Below are 19,382 nucleotides of genomic sequence, written 5' to 3' on the forward strand. Positions count from 1 at the left end.
ATATATATATATATATTTTAACACTATAAATCTTTTACACTTAAATATTTGACTTATTAATAAGTATATATATCATCTACTTAAATATTTGTATTTTTGAAATATTTTTTTTAATTTAGTTCCTAAATATTTTTATTTTATTCAATTTAGTCCCTATACTATAATTTTTGTTCAATTTAATTTCTATGACGTGACACAAATTTTATCTCTAAAAATTTTTTTCTCGATCTACCATATCAACATTTACATGTGGCACCAACATGTTAGCATGTTAAGGTCATGTCAGCATTCCACATCATCATATTAATGCCATGGGGTACTGCCACGTTATCATGTTAATGTAATATGACATTGCAATGTCATCAAAAGTACCACGTCAGTGCACTCGAGTATTTGACTCATTAGTTGATGCATGATCCCCTACTTAAAGAGTAGAGTTCGAATCTCCCCTCCCTCAATTATAAAAAAAAAACTATTTAAAAAAAAAAGTAACACGTCAGCACTATGCCATCACCTTTAATGGAAAAATTAGATGTCGTTAAGGGAAGAGACTAAATTAGAGCAATTCTCAAAATTAAGAAACTAAATTACTTCGATTTTGAGTATATGGATTAAATTGGACAAATGCATGAGTATAGGGACTTGATGAGTATTTTGACCAAAATTTTATTATTATTGACGCTAAAAGTTTAAATTAACATTTAATGCCATGTATGATTTTTTTTATGTATAAAAAATAAATCCAAATAGACATTTAAAAAAATAAAATAAAATAAGTATTCTTAACACAATTCACAGAAGTTGATAGTTAAATGCAGATTTTTTTTTTAGAAATTAAGCACAAACAATAGAAATCTTATATTTTACAATCTTTTATAAAAAAATTAAGAATTTAATGCAAAGAATACGTCTAGAATAAATTCATTTATTTTGGTAATGGTAGACAAAAATTATTCATTTTTCCATTGGTATAATACTTTAGAAATTTCCTAAATTATTCAAAAAAATTTAAATAAAATTTTATTTTTCTATTATACTCAATTAAGTTTATATATTTTTATTTCAAGTAAAATAGACTCTTATAGCTAAAAGTTATCATTAATTAAAAAATCACTTATCATTTTATACTTACATGACCTTAATATGAATAGTAAAAAATACCACATGATCATGTAATCATATTAAGTCGCCGTCTATTATGAAATCTCATCACTGAGTGGCATAAAATTACAAATGATGTTTTGACCAACGTTAATTAATTAATAATCCTGGAAGCATAAGAGTTTGATTTAATACGATGAAAGAATAAAAAATTTATTTAAGAGATTTTTAAAATTTTTTTTGAAAGGTGATTTTTTTAAGTGTTATATCCTTTTTGCTTATAAAACAAACCTACCCTTCATAATATCACTGGTATAGATATATGTAAATGTTTATCCATAAAAGAGATTTTGAGATAATAAATTAAGAAAAAATTGCTAATATTATTATCAAAACCTTTTATTGTAATAGTAAGAAAACAAATCCGGAGGTGGTAGCTGTAATTTTCCAAATCGTGAGCCCATCACTTGTGAAAATAGTAAAATTGGGTGCAATGACAGTCTTAAACAATAAATAAATAAATAAATAAATAAAAGAGGAAGGAAAAACGTTTAATAAGTGGACATCGACTTCGTTCCTTGGCCGTCATTTACAAACATTTCACAGGCCAATGAAATCACGCCTTGACCCGTAACAACATGAAGCCGAAGATGAAATAAGTAAATTTGACCCAATAGCAGATCTCGAGTCATTTTTTCATGTTACCCGCGGGGGATCCACCCATCAGTCGCAAGTCGCAAATGAAAATTTGAGTGCTCTCTTTTTTCCTTTCCCAGTTCCCGTTTCGTTTTGTGTTTTTTTTACAAAGACAAATGAACCAGCCAGCATTTTCATCGTCACTGGGAAATAGAAAAGAAAAGGAAAACGGAGACTTCGTTTCTCTGTCGCTCAGATCCAAATCTCTGTTGGGTTCTCTTTCTTAGATCTCCCAATTCCAACATTTAAATCTTGAATTACAGATTCTTAGAATCGGGAAACAAAATCGATTTAATTCCGTTGGGGTGAATTTGTCGATTGATTTGGTCTCAGCATTTGCTTTAGTTTTAATTTGATTGGATCTGATTTGAGCTCTCTACAAAGCTTCAACCCTGGACCCAATTATGAATCCTTTCTCGTCCGGTACCCGTCTACGGTGAGCTCCAGTTTCTACTGTTACCATTTCTTCTTTTAATTTCTCCCTTTTCCTTTTAATTTGAAAATCAGATCAAGAACACGTTATTTTTTAAATTGAATTGATTGGTCTTATGATTAAAAGAGCTGGGGTTTGGTTCAATTGTGGTTGTTTTGATTGCCGTGGTTGAAATTATGTGAGTTCGGTTATAATTTGTACAACTTAAGAGGTGATAGCATCTGAATTTAGAGCTAAGTGGAGTTCGTCAACTTGTTTTGGTTTCATAATTTGGTTCTTCGAGTTGGCTTTGCCTTTTCTTCTTGATGTGCTTTGAGTTAGTTGCAACTATTGATGAAAATGTAGAAATGTCTGCAGTTAAGACGAACCCATTCAGTGATTGGTTTAAGAGTGGCTTGATCTATTGTTTTTCATGAATATTGATAGTATGAAATGATGCGCCAAATAGCATTGGTGCCAGAAGGTCCTATTTTCTAGAGGGAAACCAATCTATTGGCTGGTTTAGTACTAACAGCCTTACTTTCTCCTCTTCTTGCATTCTATAAATGAAAGTTATGCAGTTTATTCTTGGAATTTTGATACTACGCTATGTTGAACTTTTAAACATGAGTAAGTAGTGGCAATAGTTTGAGAGAGTGGTAATTTAAATATAACATACAGTCATAGGTAGTCATGTATGTAAGTATCCAGTCCAATATGGTTACCTGAAGTACAATCTGAATAACTTGGTTACATGGTTGTACTTGTTATTCTGTTGGTTGTATGTCAAAACTGATTTGTACAACTTATAACACTTTTAGGCACAGCTTGTAAAATTAGATTACTTTTCTTTTCATTTTTCCTCAGGGAGACTGCTAGGTGATTGTAGAAGGTGCCTGTGTCTGTTGCAATGGAACCTAATAGTTGTATTTGTCTCTATTTAGGTTTAACACCATTAAAAAAATTTGAGATAGCAAAAGAATCTGGTTGGCAGATCTGGTTGTGAATGATAATCTCCATACGCTGTCATGGAACTTCTGAGTCAGTACTTTGCATTAGATTACTGGATTCACCCATATTTCATGGATTTGAAGATTTTGATCTCCTTGTCTTTTTTCGTTAGATAACTTTATTCTTGAGTGGCTTCCCATATGGACTGATCAGTAGTGAGTGTTGCTTTTCAGGAACTAACTAGTAACTGGAAATATATGTTCTCGTCTCTCATAAGCATCTGTGAATATTTCATGTTCAGGAAATTGTTGACAAGAACTGTTTGTTTATATTTGGAAAAAGGGGTCTGTAAGCTATATAAGTTTTTTATAGGAAAAAAAAAAGGAAAGGGGACCATTAATGCTCACATCCTAGTATGGAAAGTTTCTTTTCAGTCAGGACATATGGTTGGTTACTCAGAATGTTTTTTTTCCTTTAATGATTTTCTATCAATGGTATAATTTCATTTTTGCTTAAAACTGCCTGAATCTGATTAGTGAGTAAGACATCTTTTGTGCATTTTCTGTCCTAAGTAATGCTGATGAATCTAAATGATTGAATTGACTATATGCACACTAATTAAAAATGGTCAAACTTACTGCTCAATGCAGGGACATGATACGGGCCATACGAGCATGCAAAACTGCAGCAGAAGAACGTGCTGTTGTAAGGAAAGAGTGTGCTGCAATTCGTGCTGCAATTAATGAAAATGATCAAGATTATAGGCACCGTAACCTGGCAAAGCTCATGTTTATTCAAATGCTTGGATATCCCACTCATTTTGGCCAAATGGAGTGCCTGAAGTTGATTGCATCTGCTGGATTTCCGGAGAAGAGGATTGGGTATCTTGGCCTTATGTTGCTTCTTGATGAAAGACAAGAAGTTCTGATGTTGGTCACAAACTCATTAAAGCAGTATCCTATGTGTAGACTTTCTCAAGCTTAATTTGTTCCCATTTCCTTTTCCCTTTTATCATTTCTTTTCTGGAGGAATAGCGTTGTCCCTGATTATGTGGTATTACTAGGGTAAAATTAAGAAAATGGACATATTTACTTTACTTTGCTGGAACCTTAACTTTTACAAAGAGATCTCAATCATTCAAACCAGTATATTGTAGGACTTGCTCTTTGTGCTCTTGGAAATATTTGTTCAGCAGAAATGGCCCGTGATCTTGCACCAGAAGTAGAAAGATTGCTGCAGTTTCGAGATCCAAATATCCGGAAGAAGGTAAGTGTGTCCTACTCTTTATTTAAGGTCCTGTAAGCCACAGATTCTGATTTTGGTGAGATGTAAAGTAAAGGAGGAAAAGGAGGCCGCTGGACTCCAGAATTTGTGAATTTCTTATGCTTAAACCTTACTGAGTATCCCTCTTAAAAAATTTCAACTTCTCCAACCTCCTTTCTTCTACAGGAATTGGAAAGTTTTGAGTTGTTTTGATGAGCATTCCAAGGTTTATGGTTTGTGTTCTTTATTTCTTTCTAATAATGCCTTTGTAATTTTGTCAATACAAAGGTTAAAAACATCCATGTAATTTCATGATTAAGTACTATATGCCATAAGACTGAGACCTCAACTATGTGATGTAAGTATGTTACTACCTCATAGATAGTGTGATATTTGTTGAATGATATTCTGCAATCTTCATATGGCAGCTATTTTTATGAAATCTGGATATTTCTTTGTCCTTTTATCGTAAACAGAAGAATTTGCAGCATATAGTCATTCAAGGGAAAATGCCAACATACGTTACCCCCTGAGTCTGATGTTGTAGTGACTCCAAGAAAGTCAAACTTCAATTTTGCCTGTTTGATGGTTTGAGGGAAAGACATCTATTTACCCTTTGCCAGCAATTCTGTGAAGGCATTTTTCTGATGTACTAAATTGGTTCATCTACAATTACTCATTTGTATATGAAAGTATTGATTTCACTAAACAGGTTTCTTGCTTTTTTTCTTCTTTTTTCCCCCTAGCAAGTGGTGTTTGGTTATGAATTCTTATCATGCACATGATATGGTAAAGTGTAGGTTATCTTTCATTTTCTTCTGCGCACTGACTGCAATTCCTGATTTTTTTTTCCTTCCCCCCTAGCAAGTGCTGTTTGGTTATGAATTCACATTGTGCACATTATTTGATAATTTGTAGGTTATCTTTCATTTTCTTTAGTGCTCGTCAATCTCTAACTCCTGTTGACTCTATTTGTTGTTTGTAGGCAGCATTGTGCTCCATACGGATCATAAAGAAAGTTCCAGACCTGGCAGAAAACTTTATAAATCCTGCTGCTTCCCTACTTAAAGAAAAGCATCATGGAGTCCTAATAACAGGAGTTCAACTTTGTACAGATCTATGTAAAGTCAGTTCAGAAGCCCTTGAATATTTTAGAAAGGTAAATTGGTTATGGCTTTTTTAGTACATAGCTATAGTATCAGAAATACAAAACTCTATTGAGTGCATAAATTTTTTGCTATGCTTGTTTGCCCATGCGGAAAAAAGGTATCATGAACAAAATTTTTGTAAATATTTAGTTCCTGCTCTGGTTTTCTTGGAGAGTCTATGCTGGCATAGCAGTCTACTTTGCCAGCAATCCTTTTATACTGTTTCTGGCTGAAGAGTACTGACTATCAAAAGGATTGAGAAAAAGGATCAAGTTTACTGGTGTTTTGTCCTAAACTTTGGGGTATCTCTTGGTGCTAAGATACATTCTTCAGGCTAATTTTGCAATTTGGTTTCTGTAGGAGTCATGTAGGAGTCATGAACTTGTTTAGGTTTAGAGTCATGCATTAACAGAGGAAGAACTACCATGTTCACTTGTCAAAATGGATATGTGGTCAGCTTTCTAATTGTGATAATAACTTCTTTAATCATCATTGCAGAAGTGTACTGATGGTTTGGTCAAAACTCTGAGGGATATTGCGAACAGTCCCTATGCACCTGAGTATGACATTGCTGGCATTACAGATCCCTTTCTTCATATAAGATTGCTGAAACTTCTGCGGATATTGGGTCAGGGAGATGCTGATGCTAGTGACTGTATGAATGACATACTGGCTCAGGTCAGTTGTGTTGTTTTTCCTGTGACCTATCTATTTTTATCGTAATATCTTCAAAGTCCTGAAAGAAGTATTTAAGGATGATGAATATTCTATATATTTATTGTTTATCTCACCAATTAGTAACGACATTAGGGTTTTTGTTTGCATCTCTTTCTTTTGCTGTAAATTTCATGTGCATGCCTATGGCAGTACTACACCAGATTTTCTTAGTGAAGGTTCTGAAAAAACTGTTGTGAAAGCAAAAAAAAAAAAAGATTGCTTTATTGAAGGAATGGGATTTATTGTTTCATAATATGATATAAGATGGTATTGCATGATGAAAGTATACAAGTTCTGTCCTTGTAGAAAATACATTGGATATTCCACTCAAATCTTGCTCCTGCTCATGAGAACAACCTCAATGAAATTGGTCGGGGCATATTCATTGCTAATATGGTATACTATATGGGGTATATTGGATATTGCTTCAAAAGCTGATTTCTGGCAATAAAAGTAGAAGCTAAAAATGTTGCAGAGAACTCCTTTCATGGTTTCAACAACATTTCATCTCTTGATGAGGTTAAGGTTTTCCTTTGTCTACTGATTTGACAGTGTTAGATCTCGTTTTTGTTTATGGAATTTGCTTCTTTTTCCCCTTAGGTGGCAACGAAAACCGAGTCAAACAAAAATGCAGGAAATGCTATTCTTTATGAATGTGTTGAAACCATCATGAGCATTGAAGATAATGGTGGTTTACGTGTGCTTGCTATTAATATCCTGGGAAGATTCTTGTCAAATCGTGACAATAATATTAGGTAAACTCTTTCAAATGTTATCTTGATTTTGTATGTCTCTTGCTACTCTATTTCCTTGTTGATCTATTATATTATGAAACTGAACCTTGCACATTTTTTCAGATATGTTGCTTTAAACATGCTTATGAAGGCTATGATGGTGGATGCTCAAGCGGTGCAGAGGCACAGGGCAACAATTTTGGAATGTGTAAAGGTATTGGCTGAGGATATTTAATTTCATGTTTGATGATTCACAAAAAGGTTTCTGATTTAATTCTTGCTCACTCAAGGAGTTCAGCTTTGGTTTCCTGATTCTCTGGTTCTGTTATTTATTGCTACCTTTGATGTATCCCATATGTGAGGGATAAAGACTCTCTTATTACTTGCTAAAGCAGTGAGGACTAGTTCTCTATATGGATATCACTGGATCTTTTATTTTTGACCTTAAGGGTAAAGACCCTCTAAGCTGTCTCTCTTCTTTTTATTTTTATGTTTTATCTTAGGGAATCCTTAAGTTGTCTTATATGTGACTGCTATGATATATATATTTGGTTGGTTACTCTCCTTGTGTTTTGATTGATATTTGGACAGATATATAGGGATTCAATTTTTAGAGCTGTAGCTATTTCCAGCATTGCCCTTTGGGCTTGAATCAGGGTTGGGGTGGAGTAGGAATTGGGTAGAGATCCTATGTTTGATCCTTGGTACTCTATCCAATAAAAAAGAGTTTCCAGCATTTTCTTAGTTGCTTTTGACGTGGACTCTGATTTAATGATGAAGTGCCATTAGTGTCAAAAAGTTGGTTTTCTAATGTGCAACTAAAGAAGTTTTTGATTTGACATTTTCTTTTTCCAGGATTCAGATGCTTCAATTCAGAAAAGGGCACTTGAACTTGTATACCTGCTAGTGAATGAAAACAATGTGAAGCCTTTGACAAAAGAGCTAATTGAATATTTGGAAGTAAGCGATCAAGAATTTAAGGGAGATCTTACTGCCAAGATTTGCTCCCTCGTTGAAAAGTAAGTTATAAACTATTTGTTAGTTACATGAGAAGTGCTACTTTAGCTTTTAATGTCTGCTATGCTTTGTCTTGGCTCAGTACTTTCATATATTGCGTGTATGTGCTTAGATATGTACATGCATACATAGATGTATGTAGCTGTATATGCCATGTATTCTTCTTCCTCCAACCCCATTTTTTAGGACAGTTTAAAAGGGTTGGTTCTTACTCCTGGAGAAGGCAGTTATTTCACATAATTGATTTGATCTTGTCTATTTTAATGGATTGCTTGCTTTATTAATTTATAGAAGTTCCTTTTACTTATCTCTTTATGTTGGATGATATTTTTCTTGTGGTTAATTGGGCAACCTTTTTCTGTTGAATGGTGACAGTATGCTGAAAGATTTGTTTGGGAAGTTCTTTGCAGCATTGTTTTGTCCATTAACAATCATTTTTGTTGCCTCAGGTTTTCCCCAGAGAAGATTTGGTACATTGATCAGATGCTCAAAGTTCTTTCTGAGGTATTGTTGTCATTCATAGCATCATTTTAGCAGTAAAGATGCTTTAATTATTGTATTCCACTGTATTCATCCCTGTCCATGTTCCTCTTTCGTGACTATATTCTCTCTTGTTTGAGTTGCATCCATTGCTGTCTTTGTTCCTTTGAGTAGGTCTTGCAATACTTTACATTTTCTTACTATTGTTTGTTACATTATCATTTCATCGATGCTTATCGTTTTAATTGTTGATTCATGATTATCTCATGTTTTGCATGTCAGTCCATTAGTTAAAGGTGTAAATTTTGTCTTCATCTTTGCTCATTTGATTACAAACCTTCTTTGTTGAACATTATGACCTTGTTGTGTTTTAATCCTTGCAAACAAAAGAGAAATACATGCTTGCATCATTTAAGTGATAGTTTATAAAAATAATTTGCAATATTAATGCTTCTTTTTTGTGTAATGTTGGCCAAGTGATGCCAAGTTCGCTGTCAATCTGCATAAGTCCATCCGCTTGATTTTTCAAGTTAAACCTAGTGGTTGAACCTGTCTCAGCTATTACTTTTGCTGCTTGTTGCTTTTGAGTGAATGAACTATAAAAGGCTGAAGTGGAATATTCCATCAGATAGGAGTAAATAGCATTAATGAAAACCGCATAAGGCTTCTAGTTACTCACTTTTAACAACTTGACTTTAAGCTTTTTACTTTTAAGAATTGGTGGTTTAGGCCTGAAACATTGCTGGGCCATTGCATATGGTATTTAGATCATGTTGTAGTCTGGTTGGCTGCTGGTATGGTCTTGGTCCTTTTGGTTTTACTTATAATTGTAAAGTATGACCCAATGAAAATATGAAGGATTTCAGTGGGGAGGGTTGTGATGCTCTTTCTATGTCAATTAGGATTTAGGAATGTGATTGACGAAATTATTGAAATCCATATGAGGCTTCAAGCCACCACTACTAATAACTTGAGCTTAATCAAGACCAGTGGTTTGGATCTGGAAAAGTTGCTGGGTTAGTGGTTTTGGGACCTAGGGCATAACAGAAAAGCAAACACTTTTGGAACCCTGTGAAAGTTAGTAGTTTAGTCGCTGATTAATGCATGTAGACCATATGAAGGTTTTTTTATTAAAAACTATATTATAGATGAAGATGGATGATTAAAGAAGGCAAAAATAAATTGGGCGAAAATTCGGAAGAATAGGCATTATAATTTGCTGGGAAGTGTGGGAAATGGGATGTAAGCCAGTGTCTATCTTACCCGGTACTATATTTGCATTTTGCTATGTCTATGTTTTCACATTTTATTGATGAAACTAAAGTGTCAATAAAAAAATTGGGCCATTGGCCACAAACATTCAAGTAACTGATTGAACGCTTGTTCTTTTCCCTTGCCTAGTGTGAGAATCTCCACGATCTGCTGGATTTCTATTCTTGTTTCTACTAAACAAAATTTTAGTTAGGAGAGAAAAAGGGAGTGAGGATGAACCTTTACCATTTTTTGGGAACTGCCACATTTGTTAATTATCTTTGTAGCTCTTTTAACGTTTCTATTAAATATTTTTTTTTCCAAGAGTACTGATATTTATCCTTTGCTTGGTAGGCTGGAAATTTTGTAAAAGATGAAGTCTGGCATGCCCTTATTGTTGTCATAAGTAATGCTACTGACCTCCATGGATATACAGTCAGGGCATTGTACAGAGCATTGCAAACATCAACAGAACAGGTATTTTTTGTTATTTTGGATGTTATATCTGTCTGAATTTGATACTCTTTATCTGCTTAATTATTCAAATGCATATTGATATTTCCGTTAGGAAACACTTGTTCGAGTGGCAGTTTGGTGTATTGGTGAATATGGTGACATGTTGGTGAATAATATTGGGATGCTTGATATTGAAGACCCAATAACTGTAAGTGCATCCTTATCCATGGATTAGTTTGCATGCACTTACTGTCTACATGTTGTGCTTCTACACTGTCAGAAAAAGGGAAATGCCAGCCAGGTAATAGGCTGTGTTATATGAACTTGAGTATGTATAGGGAAGCTTCTAATTGAAGAAAGTTGATTAGGACCTTTTCTGCAAAGATTTTCATAAATTTATGACTTCAAGACTTATGCCATGTTTGCTGTTAAATTGAATTTAAAAGTAATTGATCAGCTGTAAAGGGAATCAGTAATCAATTGTTTGTTTAACTGGTAGTAAAGAACATGGAAGCTATTCCTTTTGCTTCATCAAATAGTGAATTTTCTAGATTTTTCTTTCGGAGTTTTCATTTTCATTTAGAGTGGTTATAACTGAAATATTTCCTGGTTGAAGTTTGTTTTATAACAATCAAATTCATTTTGGCTACTGAGGGATAAATCTATTCTAAAGATAAAATTAATCAAAATAATCTAATACCAAGTATGGCTTGATTTTGGACTTACGGACGATGTGATTTGCAGATCTAGAAATGGGGAAGGAACCATTCAATTCCCTTCTTTACAAGGAATTTCAATGTACCTTCTGTTTTTATTCAAAATTTCTTGTTTAAGTATTTTTTCTGTTATTGCTGGTTGAAATATTATGAGTTTGCTTGCAATCAGATGAAATAACAGGAGTCATGCAATGGAGTGCTTTGTCACTCTGGGTCTTTTCTGCGGACTCACATAAATCCAGGATGATTGTTAAACTAATTTGATTCTTAACTTGCTTTTTGCTGAGCTGAAAGTCCTCCATGTCAGGGTCCTGTTCTTTTGTCCAATGGCTGCATTAACTAAATTGAACTTTTAGACCTATCACTCTGCATGTTCCAATACTGTTTGACTTCAGTCATTTTTTATTTCCTAAGCAGGTAACAGAGTCTGATGCTGTGGATGCCATAGAGGTTGCTGTTAAGCGTCATAGTTCTGATCTCACTACTAAAGCGATGGCTTTGATTGCTCTGTTGAAGCTCTCTTCTCGTTTTCCTTCTTGTTCAGAGTATGTTAATGTTTTGCCAGCATGCATTATCACACTCATTCCCCATGATTATATGTTTCCACTGGCCTCTTAGCTTGGTGTAGGGGTTAAATGATCTTGGCAATTTGGTTTTACCATCCTAATTATTGTGAAATTTATGCATTAATTAGTTGTAGAATTTCTTCTTATATGTTTATATGGCACGAAAATGATAAATTTTCATTGATTGCTATCTGCAGGAGGATCAGGGATATAATTGTCCAAAACAAAGGAAACCTTGTGCTTGAGTTGCAGCAACGATCTATTGAATTTAATTGTATTCTTCAGAAGCATCAGAACATTAGGTATATGATTTAGAAAAGTTGTTTTGTGTTTTACCTCATTAGCTTTTAGATGGTTTCCCGCATTGTGGTATGGTTATGAATTACATAGCTGATGGATAAATTTGTATAGATCTGCACTGGTTGAAAGGATGCCAGTTTTGGATGAGGCAACTTTCAGTGGAAGGAGGGCTGGCTCCTTGCCATCAGCTGTTTCAACTTCTTCCACTGGGGCACCACGTAATCTTCCAAATGGAATTGCTAAACCAGCTGCAGCTCCTATTGCAGACTTACTTGACCTAAGTTCAGATGATGTCCCTGCACCTAGTTCTTCTGGTGGTGATTTTCTTCAGGATCTTCTTGGTGTTGATTTATCACCAGCTTCAGCACCATCAGGTTAGTTGAATCCATAGTTGTGCATCTTGAGAAACATTTGAGGAGTAAATTTTTTTTTTCAAGCATGCTTCTGTTTTGAACGACCTTATTGTTCAAGCTCTTAGGATTTTGCAGTGTAAATTTTGGAAGTTAGCATTTCAGAGTAATGAGTCTGTTCAAGATCCACATATTTGGTGTTTCATCCATTTTATGGATCTCTGACTTGATGAGAATTAATCATCTATATCTGATAATCATAGAGGAGACTATTTCAGGCAAACACCTGTTGATTGAAATCAGTAGGCTCTAAACTTTGTGACTCAAACCAACTATTTGGACTGTTCTATAGAAGAACATAATAAAATTACTTTTTAAATTTGATTTCCTATAATTATAATTTGGAATTCCAAATTGGTTTTGAATGTATAATGGATATGATGATGGTTACCTTGAATAATTACTTAAATTGACATTTGTTTTGAGAGTGTAACAACGCCAAAGAAAAGAAGTTATTTCTTAGTCATTGTTTTTATGGCCATCATTCCAAAAAGAGAACTTTGTATTGCATGGGATAAAAATCTTAGATGTTTCGTTCACTGTTAAAAGTGAATAATTTTCAGTGACTTATCACTTCTTTCCTGTTGATTAAAAGAGCTTGATTTTATTCTGACTGTTTAGGCACAAGTCAGCCTCCAAAAGCTGGTACAGATGTTCTGCTGGATCTTTTGTCACTTGGAACATTGCCTCCTGCACAAAGCAGCTCATCTACTTCTGACATATTATCCTCCAGCCAAGACAATAAAGCACCACTTGCTAACTTAAATGGCCTCACATCGCTTTCCTTACTTTCTCCAAATGCCACTTCTCCTGCGAGTGCTGCTTCAATGATGGATTTATTGGATGGGTTTGGCCCCAGTCCTCAAAAGCATGGTAAAATTTTTGGAACCCTGTTTGGCAGATGTTGTGGATTTGTAGTTGACAAAGTAGTTATAGTTTTCTTTTCTTTGGGCAGAGGAAAATGGTCCAGCTTATCCATCTCTAGTTGTATATGAGAGCAGCTCCTTAAGGATGACGTTCAATTTCTCAAAGCAACCAGGAAACCCACAAACAACGTTGATCCAGGCTACTTTTACAAATCTATCACCAAATGTTTATAATGATTTTCTTTTCCAGGCTGCAGTTCCAAAGGTAACTCAAGATGGTTGTTTACAGAGCTTGCTGTTACTTGGTGTGCTTATAGTATAGAAATTTATAATTGGGTTTCACTGCCATCTGTTAGAGGTAGATTTTGCATCATCACTTTTTGCCTATGTTGCTTTATTTATCATTGATTTATGCGAAAATCAAAGAACTTTGTAACTTAGGGCCTGTCCTCACTGATTATTCTCTTTTTCCCTGAAGAATACTTATTTTATTTAGCCTTGTATGTAGTATTCCTAAATCTAGGCTTCATTAATTTGAAAAAATTTATAATACTGTATGTTCCTTAAAAGGTTATTGAAGTTTGTAAATCTTATTTTATAGTTTTTGTTAGGCTTTGCATATTCTATTCTTTGTAATGCTGATATTCTTTGCTGCTTCTAAAATCTGCAGTTTCTTCAGTTGCACTTGGATCCAGCCAGCAGCAATACTTTGCCTGCAAGTGGTAATGGTTCCATCACACAAAATTTGAAAGTCACTAATAGCCAACACGGGAAGGTATGTTTACTGAGTTTTATTGATCTTAATGTTACTAATTCTGAATCTCAGGACTTAGCAAAAGAAAGCTTTAGATACCACTTGGGCTAAGTCCAAGTTGTGAGGATGGGATGGGATATGGATAGAGATCCTTGCTTCGAGTCATAGTACTCCCTTTTGTACCAAAAAAAAAAAAAAAACTAAGAAAGCTTCAGTATATTGTCACATATATTAAGTTGTTTTACCATCAGTTAAAGTTGCTTTACGGTAATGATGATGATGCTCTCTGTCCTCTATATACCCATCCTCCACTCGGCTTTTTGTGATGCTATTTTGTTGTTTTATCATTCAAAAGCAAATTTTTACTTCTGATCATAGGGGTTTAAGCACTTGGTAGACTCTAGTGTCAGTCGACGAAGCTGTTTTCGCACAATTTTTATCAATGCTTTGGGCTTCTTTATTTTGTTTCTTTTATTAGTGTTTAACTCAAGTATCTGTCTTTTGATGTATTGCATGTAGTTCCACTATTGCCAAGATTTGAAATGTATGTGCAATTTTTCTTTTTCTCTTTTATGGAGGAGACAATAGTGGTTTAGGGTCTGGGGTGATTGTAATTTATTTCCCTAAATTTTAGGATTTCCTTTTGTGCCTTAGAAAAGAAAGTCAAGTACCTAGGAACCTTGAGGCAGGAAAATTTTTTTCCCTCAAGTCTCTAACCACCTAGTTTTCCAATTATTTGGTTTTTTTTTTTTAATTTTCTTTGGGTAGCAGAACAGCACCGTTTAGAGCTGAGACTTGTCTTTAAAAAGTAAAAGAACTGAAGCAAAAGAAAAGAATTAAAATATCTTATATTGACAGTGAATCTGTCTTTGCTACATATGTTTGGAAAGAGATTCTTAATGTGGTATGCCAATATGTAATAAATAATTTGGTTGCTGCTACACCTCTTTCATTGTGTCTTTTATACAGAGGCTTAGTTCCTAAATGTATTATACTTTCAGAAATCCTTGGTAATGCGCACAAGGATAGCTTACAAGATGAACAACAAAGACGTTTTGGAAGAAGGACAAATCAGCAATTTCCCTCGTGATTTGTGACCTGTGAGATTGATTGGTCATTGATTTACGGAGATGTTGAAGATATTCATGTACTACCTTTTCTTTCTTTCTTTCTTTCTTTTATCTGAGAAACTTGGTTGTTATCATTTGTAGTGATAGTGCAATCTTTGGTTTCAATTCTTGTATCCGGGGGCATATAGCGTGTAGCAAGTGGCATGAGATTTTGCTGGGGTCTGTGTTGTGTTAAATGGGGTCACAATTTTTCTCCTCTTAGGTGATTTATGTATATTATTATAAACCCCTTTTTTTGGCTGTGCGACGGGAATGTGGGAATTGAATTTTGCCTTTGGTACAAAGAGAAAATTTGTTATATTTGGAGTACAAGGTGTGCTGTTGTTGCAATTTTAAGCACGGATTTATGACCTTGGGAATCTAATTTGTAGCAAGCATTATTAGCAAAGGAGGGATTTGTGAGACCTAACTTAAGAAGGGATGATAATGGTTAGACTAAATCTGAAATGTTAATAGTTGAACAATTGATTTGTTATAGTAATTGCACATGGGTATTGGGTGGTCTTACTCTTCATCTCCCAAGAGCAGGCGCATATGCTTGGTATCAGGGAGGGAGGGAGGGACACTAACTTAGACTTGAAGTCTATTAGGCAAATAAATGCACAAGGAAAAAGAAAGAAGACTAGCATAAAAGAAACCTTGGATTCTTCCACCAAAGCTCGATAACCCATGCACGTTTGCTATCAATCATGGAACCGATTTGCATTTGGTACAAGTTTTGACTTGTGTGCCTCTCTCTCTCTCTCTCATGGAGTTGTTATTATTATTATCATCTCGTGGCTCACCAAAACCCTCATGCCTGTCATGCTCATACATCCCTTTGACTTTTCCCTCACTTGCTGTCATCTTATTTCACTCCTCCTCGGCACTGCGCTTCATGTTTTTTGGGATGCTCATGTGCCAGTCTCACATGCCTTGCCTCTCTATATTCATATGTGGGCACCAAACCATCAGCCTTAAATAATAGAAATATCTCTCAAACATATTTACTTATGCAATTAACTTTTATGATTAAACAAATATTTTATCTTTCTATCATTTTAATGAAAAACTGTTGTTGGGGGTTTAGTTAATATCATTCTTTTCCAACTGCATGAATGTTCCCTTAATTCTCCAAGTATCAGAATAAAACACTGTATGCAAAGCTGCTAGCAGCACACCGTATTTGATATTACCATGTCATGACATTTCACTTAATTATGTGGTAAACACGAGATGAGGACTATAATTAGATTATAGAAAACTCTGATGACCCCACAATCCACAGACTTGTGTCTCCCTCAGATGTCAACTTTCCAAATAATGGCCACACACACAAGAGTCCCTCAAAGCACTTTTTAGGGATCCCACCGCCCTCATCATACAAAAGCGAAAAAGGTTCCTCTTACAAGATCAAAGGGAGGGAATTTATCTTAGCAAAAAGAGGGAAAAAAAACCCAAAAAAATGAAAAAGGCTGCAGAGACGCTCAGAGAAAGCGCCACGTGATTTGACTTCACAGTGATTCCTATCTTCCTTTTTCTGTTTTATTCTTGTTTTGGTGTATATTGTTGGCAGAGAGTAAAATCCAGGAATCACTTGCATCAATATTTGCAGTCCATAGGATGAAAACAAAGGCCTTAAGATTAGGCACTAAATGGAATTTTACTGAACACACCAAGGACATTGCCATTTGCCATGAAGTAACAACATTTTTATTTTGTACAGTCATAAAGTACGCTCATTAAAGAAAGCATATTTCAGCATTAGCGGTAGTAAAGAATCATTTTCTTTGAAGGAAAAGCGAAAGGAAACGCTAAAAGGAAAAGCTTTATTTAATGTATAGATCCATTGAATATGTGATGACGTACAAAGGAACAGTAAATAACTTCATTTAACCTGAGTTCTTCTATCAGTCCATGGCAAGCCAACAGTAACAGAGGAAGATCCTATTGTATCTGAAGGACTTGGGAATTTACCCTTCTTAGACGACCATTGCCAGATCTTGGACACTGAAAAGCTTTCACCTTTACTTCTCATGTTGATTTTCTTTCCCTCTACATCCCCATCATTTGATGAATTCCCATTTTGTCCACTTCTCCCTTTCACAAGCTTCATTCTAGCACTACCATTGCATCCTCTGCTGGGGCATAGAGCCACCTGCAAGTCTGAATCAGCAACCACATATTGGTATGACCCCATCGAGTAACATCTCCTTGCACCCAAATTACTGCGACTGGTCTCTCCTTCTCCTCTTAATACACCCTCTCCTTCTCCTTCTCCTTCTCCTCTTCCATCATTTGAACTTCTAAATTTGCCTAGTCTTACAGAAAACACCCTCTTTCCAATGTCATTCTCTGCTGGTTTTGGGACAAGGGACACCCCATTTCCGCCATTGCTTGATAAAATATTTTCGTCCCTCGGATATTCAAAGTCAAAAACTGGGTTTTCAATTGGAAGCCCGGATGTGAAAAGGGTCCCTCTACAAAGAGGGCAAGTAGAATTAGACATCAACCATGTGTCTATACAATCTATGTGAAAAGCATGACTACACATAGGAAGTAATCTCAACTTGTCTTGTTCCAAGAATTCACAAAGACACACCGCACAATCAAATGGCTCTTTCAACCCCATTATTTCCTTATAAAGAAACACTGGTAGAGCATCTATAAAAGCTTGATCTAGACCTGAATCATGAAGATGGAAGAGTTGTTGTAACTGTCTTTGGAAAGCATCAGACCCTGACAATTCAGGGTATCTGTTGGATTCAGACACTGATGAGGGAGACCTTTGCTTCATGAGAAATCTAACAAGCAAGTGAAGAAGGCCAGATATGAAAAATATAACAGCAAGAACAACTATGATGAACAAAACAACTGGGCTTATTTTACTAGCTGAAGATGACGATGATGAAGGGTTTAGTTGCTTTTGGTAATCACTATTGTAAGGCAATGAAGGGGAGGAGGAAGGAGAGGAATAAGAAGAAAGTAGAGAGTGATGATGGTAACTCAAAGGACCATCTTTTATCCTGATTTGGGAGTGTATCCAAGACATTTTAGGAAATGAGCATGCTAGAACACCCGTTCCTTCAACCTTCTTGGATCAAACTAACTCCAGTCACCTATATGGAATCTCAGGAAACCATGTTCCCTTGCTTCCTTTGAGATTAAACCCAGCTCATAAGTTAAACTGAACAAGCAATGGGCACATTATTTCTTGCACCCTCAACAAACCCAGCTCAGTTCAGCCAATAATGTGTGACAAAAATCTAACCTTGACTAAGATTTACAAGTAAGAGGATTGCTTAGGTAGAAGACTAGGTAATAATAAAAAAAATATACTAACTTGTGATGGGTGAAACAAGAACACAAGGCAAAGACTCTTCTAACACTTTTAACTGAGTCAAGGTTTTAGATTACCTACCTCAGAAACTGGAAAACTTTGGCACTAGTGGAACCCCATTTTTAATAAGTCGATTCAGTATGTGATGCAATGAACCCCATTTAGTCCATTGAGGGATTTTAATTGTTTTATATTAGGAAGGGAACGCTTTGCTTGTTTGATAGAGGGACGGAGGAAGGGTGTGGCAGGTAGCAGCTTCCAAAGAGGACAGGCTCGGTGACCAAAGAGAACATCAGGGGCAGTTTAGTTATTTAGCATGATTCGGGGTTTTGCAGTTGTGCATAGGAGTTGTTTATTTATGTCGGGGGCATTATCCCTTTACAAAAAACAAAAAAGAAAAAGGTATAGGCACAGCTTGGATTGCCATTTTGTCTTGTGAATTGTGGTTTTGGGGCTCAATTTTTGGTACTATACGTGCTGTAAGACAGAAAAGGACCCTACAAACTTTCGGCAGTTAATTTATCAGTGGGAGGCCTGCTCGCTCAAGCCGTCCCAGCAGACACAGAAAAGGGGATTGGGCCTGGGTACAAAGCACACCATTCATAATAACAAGAAATAGTAGGAGAGGAGTGTAAAAGTAAAACCTATCTTTTCAACATCAAAAGCCAGCCAGCGTGAGCCTGGGGAAATTAATTAATACACTGTTTCTTTTCTTTTATCATCTAATCTAGTGACTAAAGGCTTAAAGATTTGTCAAAATGGTTGACTTCAGAGGGCTTCTTTCCTTCCAAGTGCTTGATGTGATTGTTAGGAAATCGCTTTACATACTTAGATGTTGCTCCCCTCTAATGTCTTTGCTTATGCAGTCGTTACTTACCAGTCTCTGTAGCAAAAACTTCTTTGACGCCTATGAATAATGTTAAGGTCACTAAAGCCAGGAAACAAACCTCCTTTGTCGGTTAGGGGTGTAAATTAAATCAAGCTATCCTGACTCCTCTTGATGACTACTTAAGCTCCAGCTTGGATCACTCAAGTAAAATCTAGTCTTTTGATCAAGGAAAAGCCAGGATTATTCCAATCCACATATATAACCTG

General features: G+C 35.4%; 2 protein-coding genes across 2 annotated transcripts; one reads left to right on the forward strand and one right to left on the reverse strand.

Annotated features, from left to right (window-relative positions):
• Positions 1,801 to 15,318, forward strand: LOC18609417 (AP-1 complex subunit gamma-2). The gene is made up of 18 exons (XM_007044516.2): positions 1,801 to 2,233; positions 3,811 to 4,113; positions 4,285 to 4,426; positions 5,409 to 5,582; positions 6,070 to 6,249; positions 6,889 to 7,043; positions 7,146 to 7,236; positions 7,878 to 8,041; positions 8,489 to 8,543; positions 10,125 to 10,247; positions 10,339 to 10,434; positions 11,360 to 11,487; positions 11,706 to 11,810; positions 11,920 to 12,182; positions 12,840 to 13,091; positions 13,174 to 13,349; positions 13,755 to 13,859; positions 14,840 to 15,318. Exons 1-18 carry the CDS (start codon positions 2,202 to 2,204, stop codon positions 14,933 to 14,935), a joined length of 2,640 nt encoding a protein of 879 aa, XP_007044578.2. The 5' UTR covers positions 1,801 to 2,201; the 3' UTR covers positions 14,936 to 15,318.
• LOC18609418 (RING-H2 finger protein ATL47) lies at positions 16,758 to 18,602 on the reverse strand. The gene has a single exon (XM_007044518.2). It carries the CDS (start codon positions 17,997 to 17,999, stop codon positions 16,836 to 16,838), a length of 1,164 nt encoding a protein of 387 aa, XP_007044580.2. The 5' UTR covers positions 18,000 to 18,602; the 3' UTR covers positions 16,758 to 16,835.

This window comes from Theobroma cacao, chromosome 2, assembly GCF_000208745.1.
Source record: "Theobroma cacao cultivar B97-61/B2 chromosome 2, Criollo_cocoa_genome_V2, whole genome shotgun sequence".
Lineage (NCBI taxonomy): Eukaryota > Viridiplantae > Streptophyta > Magnoliopsida > Malvales > Malvaceae > Theobroma > Theobroma cacao.

Excerpts from the sequence above, each read along its gene's own strand:
- LOC18609417 (XM_007044516.2), top strand. The coding sequence starts at position 2,202 with ATGAATCCTTTCTCGTCCGGTACCCGTCTACG. Across the intron at positions 11,488-11,705 it reads CGTTTTCCTTCTTGTTCAGA|GAGGATCAGGGATATAATTG; the intron begins GTATGTTAATGT and ends TGCTATCTGCAG. Across the intron at positions 13,350-13,754 it reads TCCAGGCTGCAGTTCCAAAG|TTTCTTCAGTTGCACTTGGA; the intron begins GTAACTCAAGAT and ends TAAAATCTGCAG.
- LOC18609418 (XM_007044518.2), bottom strand. The coding sequence starts at position 17,999 with ATGTCTTGGATACACTCCCAAATCAGGATAAAAGATGGTCCTTTGAGT.